Source organism: Ictalurus furcatus, chromosome 8 (genome assembly GCF_023375685.1).
Source record: "Ictalurus furcatus strain D&B chromosome 8, Billie_1.0, whole genome shotgun sequence".
Taxonomy (NCBI): domain Eukaryota; kingdom Metazoa; phylum Chordata; class Actinopteri; order Siluriformes; family Ictaluridae; genus Ictalurus; species Ictalurus furcatus.
The window spans coordinates 27,952,892-27,965,297 of NC_071262.1; the positions used below are offsets into that span (position 1 = coordinate 27,952,892).

At 35.3% G+C, this 12,406-nt stretch overlaps 1 protein-coding gene across 1 annotated transcript; it reads left to right on the forward strand.

The window, feature by feature from the left end:
• Window positions 1-7,643: 7,643 nt before the first annotated feature.
• Window positions 7,644-11,857, forward strand: LOC128611983 (uncharacterized). Its single transcript, XM_053631884.1, has 6 exons — window positions 7,644-7,806; window positions 7,914-8,258; window positions 9,697-10,032; window positions 10,358-10,465; window positions 10,930-10,973; window positions 11,098-11,857. The coding sequence occupies exons 1-6, from the start codon at window positions 7,734-7,736 to the stop codon at window positions 11,233-11,235; spliced, it is 1,044 nt and encodes a 347-aa protein (XP_053487859.1). The 5' UTR covers window positions 7,644-7,733; the 3' UTR covers window positions 11,236-11,857.
• Window positions 11,858-12,406: the final 549 nt, after the last annotated feature.

Below are 12,406 nucleotides of genomic sequence, written 5' to 3' on the forward strand. Positions count from 1 at the left end.
TTTGTGAATATGCAAATATGGAATCTACTGAAATTATGAAGAGGATCAGTGTTTTTTTAAGGACTTAGACAAGAATGAGTCTTACCTCTGACTGTGACAACACACTGACACTGACGACTCCTTTCATAAACATTCAATAAAATATCCAGATCATATATTTAATTTATTATTTAATAAAATGTGTAAATCAGGATAAAAAAAAAAAAAAAACAAATCCTGAAATAAATCAGTTATTAGAGGGACTAGGATAAAGTTGAAAAGCAGGACCTGAATATGCTGAAATGTAAAATAAATAATATCAAATACACATGAATAAATAACGGTCACTGAATGTATGTAAAATAAATTACAATAAATAAACTGTATTTTCATCAGTTGTGTAATTTAACTAAATTATTTGCACATATAGATTTCACTATAAGAGCTGCACACTGCCACCTAGTGGCTACAACTGGTGAATATTTATATTATCATTCATTTGTGTAAACAGCTGTTTGGAAGTTAAAATGTAATTTAACGTCATCCAACTTTCAGAACTCTGGTCTGGTGCTATAGGATCGCCTTGTCTGAGAAGGATACGTGCCATGCTGACAAAAATGCGGTTACATAAGACTCTGCCTTCTGATTTGTACACAATGCTGAACTATTTATTTACTTATTTATTTGTTTGTTTGTTTTTTTACAAATTTGTATTTAAATTTAATATCTTCTTTCCATTCAGTTATTCAGCAGAAAGCTTGCTGAGGTTACAAATACATTAACACTGTATTTGTAGTTGACTGATGTTCTGTAAGCTATGTTGCTATGGTAACCAAACTGCATTGTTTCCTCCCAAGACTTTTAACACCATGGACAGCAACAAACTTTCCCTTTCACTCCTCAGATGTGGCAGGAAACATCTTTATTTCCTTTACGAAAGCGCTATTCAAATTTTTATTTTTATTTTTTAAAAAGGTTATTAAATGAATTGAAGTAATTATTTTAAAGAATAAATTAAATATCGTTCTCCTATTTTAATTTGTACTTTATTGTGACATTTCTTGGTGTATTTTTAAGTGACGTGATCAATACAGTGAACTCGCTTTGTTACTTCACTTGAGTTTCATCACCATGGACAGCGACAAAATCCTAAACAGAAGCTGATATAGAGGCATGTAGACAAAAGGCTGTGTCTCAAACCAGATAAATACTAGTGTACTAAGTAGAGCAGTTAAAAAAAATAAAAATAAAAAATTACACCCTCTATGATAGTAGACATTTTAACTTTGAGAACTAATTGTAAGATATTATATACATCTGTGTGGCCACCTGACCATCACACCCATATTTAGTGTCGTCTGAACTGTTACCATGAAGAAGCAAGTAGAAAACTGTACAGAATGTCTATGTATGCTGTAGCATTACAATTTCCCTTCAGAACCGAGGACCAGATAATAGAAAACCAGGAACAACAGCAGATCAACAGCTCAGCACTCACAAAGATCACACGAGTACTTTGTCCATGTCCATGTGCTTCATATACAATAGGAGGTTTCAGTGACAACTAAAGAACAACATATAATATGGGGGAGGTTGTCCCCTGGTGGCCCTCTATTCTGTGATTTAAAAATAATAATAATAAAAAAAAAAATAATAAAATAAAATAAATAAAGATAAAAGAGGTCTCTGGCTGCAAAAAGTAACAACTAACAATGCACAAAACAGATCCTGTGTCAGTAGATGGAGCCAGTGCGGTGTGACAGGTCACACAGAGTAAAAGTCTGAAGAGTTAAAGTGAATTAGAGATGAAGATGAAGAATGCACTTACAGAAAACTCACACAAAACCATTACCTCATATCAGAAGACAGCAGAAGAAAAAAAGAAACACTGAGGCTGTATTTTACCCACATAGACCTCATGATGATGGAGATAAATTAGGGGATTATTTAGGGTCACTCTGGTCTGCGGTTACAGGGCGGTGCTGTGGCTTTAAGTTAAGTGGCTTTTATTTCAGTAAGATGAAGTGTCATGCCTTCAGGACTACAGAACAAGACAATACATGTGTTCTGTACATATAGATAACAATGTGAAAACAAGTTCAAGACAAGAAGAAATACAGCTCAGTACAGAACACAGTGATGAAGCAGAGTCACTGTTACCACCCTGAAGTTGATTATTGTCCTATAACAGCAAGTCCCATAGTGTTTTATTCCTCTTTTTTACACCACAGCAACTTTCCAACATGAACAAACTTAATGATAGTCCAGTTCTCCATTAATACATTTTACAAAATATAAATAAAGAAGAGATGGAGGTCACAAACATAAATCTTTGTGAGAAATGGCACCTGAAGATGTTTGATGAGATCAGGACAAATGAAGAATGATCTTTGTGCCCTGCAGCGATTCGGCAGCTGACGAGAGAAAAAGTGAAAATCTTTTGATCTGGTGGATTATAAGAAGCTCCGCCCACAAGCCTCTAATCAGGAAGTTCACTGTTTACGCTGTTGAGCTGCTGCTGGATCTCGGCCTGATATGTGGAGGGGGTGAAGATTTTAGTGCATGTTTTTCACTTATACATGAACAGGCATGTTGAGCATCAGCGTTTAATATTAACACCACCTCTCGACACTGATTATGGCTGCTGGCCGGTGGGTGAATTGGCAGGTGGCCAAATTGTGGAGGAAATCATTTTTTTCATTTTAATATCAGTTCAAAAGTTTGTATTTGCCTTTCATCATGTGATATAAATATTCTCTAATAACTGAAACGCCAGCATTTGCATTTATTCTATAATCTCTGAGTTACGCTCTGAACCATTTTTAGATGAGATCAGTTGTAATATTCGTTGCAGTTCTTTTCTTTTATCATTGTCTTTAAGTAAGATGAATCCAAATTTAATTTTGGAATTTATTTTACTTTGAAAAGTAATTGTATATCTGTATATACTTGTTAAAATAGAGATACCTTTCATATATTTTTTCAAATACCATGGGGCATGCAAACTTTTGCTTGCTTTTGGTTATATACACAAGTGGGCCATGTGACTTTTCACAGCTCTTAGTAACATAAGAAGCTCTTTAACTGTCACGGCTTCTCAGCAGATGCAGAATGCACACACAGGTCTGGTCTGGAAAGTTAAAGCTGAGATCTGGAACATTCAGTGTGGTTTTTACTCGCTGTACCTTCCTGTTTACCCGAGCAGAGAGATTTATACCCCAGAGCAGACCAATCAAAGTAGCAGGAATAAAGTAAACAAATGTTATTGTCTACACACACACACACACACACACACACACACACACACACACACACACACACATAAAAGCTATATAATGTTGAAATATACAAGAGCCATGTACAAACTCCATTATCGTGAGCATCATCAGGATGATCTAAAGCTGAGTAACTGACTGTGTAAATAACATTATATCTGACGGGTTACACAATAAGCGAATATGCTGTTGTGTGTTTAGACCAGATTAAAGTGCAGGGTGAAATCTGGGGATTTAAATGAGAGGTGTTATAATATTACACATCTATATGAAGTCTAGAGATGTTTCAAATTGTGCATCGAACCTGAAAAAGAAAAAAAACAGCAATAACGGTGTGGCCTGAGAAAAACAAATATAGCCACACATCCTGTGGAAAGTTTGAGAGGTGAGAAACTGATGGTGTTTCTGAGAAAAGCGACTCGGCGGTCAGAGCGGCCTGCAGAGATGAAACTCTCAGAGCTGCAGTGTGTGAAGGGGCAAAGAGATAAACAGAGATACAAAACCACACACACACACAAACACACACACACACACACACACACACACACACACACACACACAAACACACACAAACACACACACACACACACACACACACATTTTAATACACACTCTGTTAATAGAAATAAAGACCAGTTTGCTGATGATTATAAGAAAAATAAATGTCAAATTTTCTGCATGCAGCGCGGTGTGTTTATTTACCCTGAATGCTTTTAGATTAATTAGCATAATTCTATTCAGCTAAAATAATAGGATATAAATATTTGTGTATCAAACACTCATTTCCAGAAAAAAAAAAAAAAGATTTGAAACCTGCAGCATGTGTTGTAGCTGATGACAGATCATTGTGATTGGTCAGGTTTGAGTCTTTGGTATCATAGTGCTGCTTAGATGGGAGAGAGAGTGAGAAATACACAGAGAGAGAGAGAGAGAGAGAGAGAGAGAGAGAGAGAGATCCATGTGATTGGTTAAAGTTACACAGTGGTGAAGGAGGAGCCGCAATAAGGCCTGAATAAAACTCCACCCATATCGACACAGACATCTTACATATGTTCACGATCATAATTCATAAAACATGTATTAGACGCGCCTAAAACTTAAATGCTGAGTCATTTTTTTAAGGAAAAGCTGAATAATACTACTTCTAATAGATTATATGCACTTGGTTCAGTTTTCCTAATAAACATTATCAAAACATTTAAATAAAATGAAAATAAAAAGACTGCTATGAAAGAAATAATGTGGGAGAATGATATTGTTGGTGAAGGAGAGAAGCTCAAGGATGAGAGGATGTGTAGAGGCTTGTAGTGTAAGGTTTCTTTAAGGCTTGTTAGGACTATTCATGGCTTTTAAGTTGCTAAAATGGAAGCTACTAGGAACCCTATAGTACAGTCAAGAGTACTGTATGTGTATACCTGACCATCACACCCATATGTGGTTCTTCCCCAAACTGTTACCACAAAGTTTGAAGCACACAATTGTCTGCAGTCTTAGTCTGAACTAAGAGAACAAACCTGTTCTAGCATGACAATGCCCCTGTGCATAAAGCGAGATCTATAAAGGCCGAGATTGGTGTGAAAGAACTCGAGTCCATTGAACGTCTTTATGATGAACTGGAATGATGAATGCTAACTAATGCTCTTGTAGCTGAAATAAGAGCAGGAGCTTGTGCAAGGCAGGATGGGAGGAGGATGAGTGCAGAGGCTTATGGGTCTCAGGTTGACCTCAAGGTCATACACTATATGGAAATATGTGACTAATATGAAGTCATTTTTCTATTCAGGGATGTGTTTAATTACCCAGGAAGTCTGATGAATTTTACCTGTGACTGAAATAGTCTGAAGAGAAATAGAAATACACACTCTACATACTCATACTGTATTCATTTTATTAATTGTTTAAGCATTAAATGATTCAACTTCCTCCATCATTAATAACCATTATATGTATTTACGGTGCTGCTAGAAAGTTTTTGAACCCGTGTTTCTGCATAAATTTGATATGAAATGTGATCAGATCTTCATCGAAGGCCTAAAACCAGATAAAGAGAACGCAATCTCTTTATCTCTTTATTGCAAAAAAAAAAAAATGATGCAAAAACATCATAGTTATTACATTTATTTATTTAGCAAAATGATCCAATATTAAATATCTATGTCAGAAAAAGAATGTGAATGATTGCTTTCAGTAACTGGTGTGACCTTCAATCAAACATTTCCAGTAACTGGCGATCAATCTTACACAACAGGTTGGAGGAATTTTGGTCCATCCCTCCTTACAAAACTGCTTCAGCTCAGTGATGTTGGTGGGCTTCCTATCATGAACTGTTGTTTTTAGGTCCTTTCACACCATTTCTAGACTTTGACTTGGCCATTCCAAAAATACTGGATTGCTCCTGCTTTAACCATTTCTCTGTAGACTTACGTGTGTGCTTAGACTCATTGTCTTGCTGCATGACCCACTTATGGTTAACCTTCAGTTCACGGACAGATACCCTGACATTCTCCTGTATAAACTTCTGGTTATATTATGGTTTTCCAAACATACAGCTTTTCAAATAAACCAAAAGTTCTATTTTGGATTCATCTGTCCACAGAACCATGTGTTCCAATAGGCTTCTGGCTTATCCACATGGTCTTGAGCAATCTTGGACAGCAGTGTTCTTTTTGGAGAGTAGTGGCTTCCTCCTTGCTATCATGCACACCATTGTTGTTCAGTGTTTGCCTGATGGTGGACTGAATGAACATTAGCATTACTCAATGCAAGAGTGGTCTGTAGGTCCTTAGATTTTTCTTTGTGACTTCCCGTAATATTATTGGCTGTGCCCTTGGTGTGCCTTGGAGTGATTGTTGCTGGATGTCCACTCCATGATTGAGTAACAGTGGTGCTGAATTTCCTCCATCATCTGCCTCACAGTGGAATGGTGGAGGTCAAACAATTTAGAAATGTTTTTCTTATCTTTTCCCAAATGGTGAGCATTGATAACTATTTTTCTGAGGTCCTCAGGACTGGTTATGTTGGATAATTTTGCTCAATAAATGTAAAAACTATAATAGTTTTGCATCATTTGTTTAATTGGGTTTTCTTTTTGTACTTTTCGGACTTAGATGAATATCTAATCACATTTCAGGTGAAATTTACAGAAAATGTTCAAGTACATTTATTAATTTGGCAGATAATTTTATCCAAACAGCTTTCAGGAGGCAGGTTGCAGAGATCTGGCAACACTGAAAGACCACCACTGAACCAGATACAAGTGTAAGACATCTAATGGAAAAACAGAGAGCTGTAAAATTGACAAATACACACCCACACACACACACCTACACACACTGACACACATCTACACACACCACCACACACAGCCCCAAGTTAACATGAGGGATGTAGTAAGTGCAGGAACTGATCAGTGCTCACTGACACACAATGTCATGGAGAATGGAGCAGAATTGGCACAACTTTTAGAATAAAATAATTAAAACTTTCTCATCTAAAAAGAAAATGTGATTTAGATTTATAATTTTTAAATGAGAATATCTACTGTATATTATGTATTTACATTATTATTAGTAATAATACATGCCTATTAGAATTAAAATAGTCATGTTAAAGACCATATGACTGTCTCTCCTTTTTATTTTGTAAACTAATAAACTGAATAATAATGTGGAAAAAGAATGTTCTTGTTGCTGAAACATATATGATTACTCATATTTTTACTAAAAAAACAAAACAAAACAATTATTAATATTAAATATTCTTGAGATTTAATATGAAAAGGTTACAACCTTATTATTCATCTCCAAAAGTATCAAATGCTTCACCATTAAATAATGTTCATCACTGGACTCATTTGTTAAAATTATTAATACATGATTATTCAAAATATATTATTGTGAAGGCAAAAAAAAACAAAACAAAGTATGCTAAATATATTTGTAGTTTGAATAGCTTTATAATATTATTCACATAACTGCTGGTTTATTAGGCACAATGATCCTATATATATATATATATATATATATATATATATATATATATATATATATATATATATATATAGATAGATAGATAGATAGATAGATAGATAGATAGATAGATATAAATGTATAGCAGATTTGCGTGAACATTTGTCACAGGGTTGCAGAAAATTAAATGTTGGATAACACAGGTCGGATATAAATTTGCCCAATAACTTGACAAGAAAAAGAAAAACAAATAACTCAGTGAAAAGGGGTTATCCATCTCATTCCCTTCTTTTTTTGTTTTCAATGTTATTTTTTGAATAATTGAAATTCCTCTCTGAGGAAAGGTTAAAAAAAGTGAGAGGAGGGACCACAGTCAGTTATCTACTGCTGCTTACTTGTTAGTCTAGATTGTATGAGGGAAATCACGTGATGTCAGAACCTCATGTCATGAACCTTTTGAACAAAGTGAGATGTGCTCAGTTTGACCATCTATACAGTAGTAAGAGGAGACATGCTACTACACGCAGACCTCAGACTGAAGATGCTGATGATGTGGATTACAGTGATGCTTTTTAATAAAATTGGTAAGTGTCCATGGTTTTGATTGTTTCTATTCAAAGGCACTTAATGCTCTAATGAGAGTCTCTGTGTATTACAGATACAATAAAGTTTGTTATTTAACTCCTAACAGCAGATTCTGCACAGACAAACGATGTCAGTCAGCCGAACCCACTGATCACTGCTGATGTTGGTGATAATGTGACTCTGCACTGCTTTAGACTGGGAGAAGATAGCTCTAGAGTCATCTTTTGGTACAAGCAAAAAGCAGGACATGAGCCACGTGTAATGGTCACAGTTCATCAAGAGCCAAATTACGAAGATGAGTTCAAGTCACCAAGATTCAGTATCAAGAAAGAACAAACGAATTACCATTTAAATATTGCTAATGTGGAACCATCAGATGAAGCCATGTATTACTGTGGACTGAGAGACTTTTTAATAAGGTTTGGAAATGGAACATTTTTATCAGTGAAAGGTAAGAATTTTAAAATGTACACAGTTAGGTTAATACATATGTAATTAGTTAATATTTTCTTAAATATGACATTTATGATTAACAAAGGGAAGCCCTGAACCTAAAGTTGGCAATCTCATTATTTTTTACTTACTGTGATGTAATAATCTATTATTCAGTTAAAGAACGCATTATTTTGAGTTGCTATCTTGTTATTTTATGTTAATAACTTTTAACCAAGACATCATTATTTCCACACTAAAGGTCCATAATGGTCACAGCGGTTATTTTGACTGTTTGAATTTAATGCTCAGGTACTATCTGGGAACCAGCATATGCAAATAAATGATTATATACAAGTATTTTACAGCAAAACACCTTAAATTTCTAATGCTGGATTTGATCTTGAGTGTCAGTACATTTACAACTCCAATTCCAAAAAAGTTGGGACACTAGGTAAAATGTAAATAAAAACAGAATGCAATGATTTGCAAATCTCATAAACCCGTATGTTATTCACAATAGAACATACAAAACATATAAAATGTTTAAACTTAGGAAATGTACCATTTTAAGGAAAAAATAAGGTCATTTTTACATTGATTGCCACAACACATCTAAAAAAAAAAGAAGCTGGGACAGGGCAACAAAATGCTGGAAAAGTAAGTTTTATTAAAATGAAACAGCTGGAGGAAAATTTTGCAACTAATTAGGTTAATTGGCAACAGGTCAGTAACATGATTGGGTTTTTAAAAGAGGATCTTAGAGAGGCAATGTCTCTCAGAAGTAAAGATGGGATGGAATCTGGATGGAAGCATGTTACTCTAAAACCTGTATATACCTTTCAGCATTGAAATATACCTTGTATATACCTTTCAGTATGGGGCACTAATGCACCCCATACAATCAGAGATGCAGGCTTTTAAACTGAGCGCTGATAAAAAAAGACGGATGGTCCCTCTCCTCTTTAGTCCTCTTTAGTTTAGTTCATCCAGGGTTTCCAAAAAGAATTTCAAAGTTCGATTCGTCTGACCACAGAACAGTTTTCCACTTTGACTCAGTTCATTTTAAATGAGCTCTGGCCCAGAGAAGACGGCGGTGTTTCTGGATCATGTTCACATACGGCCTCTTCTTTGCATGAAAGGGCTTTAACTAATGTTTGCGGATGGCACGGAGAACTGTGTTCACCGACAGTGAATTTTGTGAATTTTGAGAAATTGTATGATGATGTCTTGTCACAACAATTCTATTTATATTTGGGTGTATGAAAAAAGTTCTGTATTTGATTGCTTTAATTAAAAAAAAAAGTAATATAAACATTATGTACCAGCTCTCTAGATTACCTTGTTGGAATTTATACTTCCAGCGGAGTCACTGTCTCTTCGTGCATATGCTATAATTAACTGCATCTGCTTTATGGGCCATATTTATTTACAAAGGTCTGCTTTGCACTGAACAGGTGATGGAGATGTAAAAGTGTCAGTGTTCCAGAGCGGCGTGTCGGACTCGGTTCCTGCAGGAGCGTCAGTGACTCTGCAGTGCTCGGTTCTCTCTGAGAGCAGATCAGCAGAACTCCAAGTGCTCTGGTTCAGAGCTGCTCCACCACAATCCCATCCTCAAATCATTTACACTCACCACAACAGCAGCCATCAGTGTGAGAGCGGCTCTTCTACACACACCTGTGTGTACAACTTCTCCAAGAACATCCTCAGCCTCAATGATACTGGAACTTACTACTGCGCTGTGGCCGTGTGTGGGAAGATCATTTTTGGGAACGGGACACGAATGCAGTTGGGTAAGAAGTATAATGTTTTAGTGATATGCCAGAGCACAGATGCCACTATTGTCTATCTACTCTACGTCTATTTACTTGTATTTGACGAGCCAAGTTGTCTAATTATAAATATTTCTATTGTTATCAAACCCCACATCTCAAATCATTTTTCTTGCTCATTTTCAATGACCTAAAGAAATAAGTTGATTTATCATAGAAGTAAACACTGAGCCTATATTTAACACTGTGATATTTACTGTGTGACAGAGGTTGATATTGTTTGTTGATATTGTTTGATATTGTCTGTGTGACAGAGATTGATATTGTGATATTTACTGTGTGACAGAGAGATCTGTGGACCCTGTAGTGATCTACCTCGCTGTAGCTTTGGGAGTGTGTGTGGTTGTGATCTTTGCTTTGATCTTTCTCATAACCTGTAAAGGACGAAACAGAGGTAAGTCTGCATGGCTATTATTAACATTATTAGATTATTATAAAGTTATTTTAAAATTACATTATTTTCATTATGTACAATGAATCACCAGTTTATTAGTTATTATACTGTTATATATATATATATATATATATATATATATATATATATATATATATATATATATATATATATATATATATATATATAAATGCAATATATACACAAAGTTACACTTTATTAAATACACTGATCTGGTACAAAGCAGAGTTACTGTTACCACCCCATATTTTCCCACTAATATCACACCCTGATGGGTTTTATTAGCAATTTGCCAACAATTACATTTTTATTTCATTAAAAGCAACATGTCATGCTTTTTCCATTTATTATAGCTACATTTAATGCTGTGGAACATCCACAGAAACAAAGTAGCTCATGTTATATAGCAGCTTTAAAGAGTTGTTGCTTTTTCTTCTCTACAGTGAGACTAAAACAAGGTTCTGTGACCGACAAGACCCCCAATCAGGTAAATTTTCAGGATATGTGAACACATGATGTTATAAACAGACAAGCAAGTAGTTTACAATTTTTGCATCAAAGTATAATAATTCTAAAGTCTAATTCTAATAATCTAATATCCATTCCTACAGGACTGTGACACTGTGGAGGTGAATTACGCTGCCTTACATTTCAATGAGAGGAGAGCCAAAAGAGGACGAATGAAGAAACAACAACCTCAAGATATTATATATTCTGATGTGCGAGGTCTTTCTGTAACTAAGATTTGATCTCTAATCTGATTCAATGTAATTAGTTCTGTTATCAGGTTTCATTTGTACTGTAGACGTGTTTTTGTTAATGATTGTTTGGACTGAATGTAAACTGAAAGTAGTACTTTTAGCCCTTTCTTGATTTCTTCACAGACTTAATTGTTTCAGATCTCCAAAACAAAACCTTTTCATCAATGCTAGGTAGACTAAATGTCTCGGAAAACAGCACACTATGCTACCATCACTAGAAACTCCAGAAAAGTTGGGTATTGAAATACAGCCGTATATATTTATTAGGATCATTTCTTACTCCAAATTGAGAAAACTTGGAACAATGGTGAATCATCCCAGAAGTGGCCGGCCTACCAACATTCCTCAATGAGTGCCTCGACTTTTCTGAGAAGTCACAAAATAATCCAGATAAACATATAAGAAACCACAGGTCTCACTCGTCTCGGATATGTTCACCCTTCGTAGAAAGACACTGAGCAAAAATTGTATCCATTTGAGAGTTGCAAGGCAATAACCACTGCAAACCAGAGGAACTTAAATGGTTGCCTAATATTTGCTAAAAAAACACTGTATGACCCTCAAGCATTTTGGGATTATGTCTGGTGGCATGATGAGTCGAATTTGTTTAATTACTTCAAAAACATTAAGAACATCATAACAACTGTCAAACATTGTGGTGGTAATGCGATGGTGTGGGGATGCTTTGCTGATTCAGGGCTTAGGTGAATTGCCTTAATTGACAGAGCCAGATTTTCTTGATCTTTTTAAAACATTATCTACCTCAATTAACCAATTTTTTTATGCCCATTTTCAAGATTGTATTGACATCTGGTGTTTCCATCCAGAGTTTCTTTTTTATGCAATATCACAACATTTGCATAAACATACATGGATGAAACATCTGGGTTACGCATTTAACCCTGTTCCCTGAGAAGGGAACGAGATGTTGCGTTAAACATTACAGTATAGGAGCGCCCTTGCGCACGCGACCGGTATCTGAAGCTTGTGTAATATCATGCCTCTACAGTGAGGGAAAAAAGTATTTGTTCCCTGCTGATTTTGTACGTTTGCCCACTGACAAAGAAATGATCAGTCTATAATTTTAATGGTAGGTTTATTTGAACAGTGAGAGACAGAATAACAACAAGAAAATCCAGAAAAACGCATGTCAAAAATG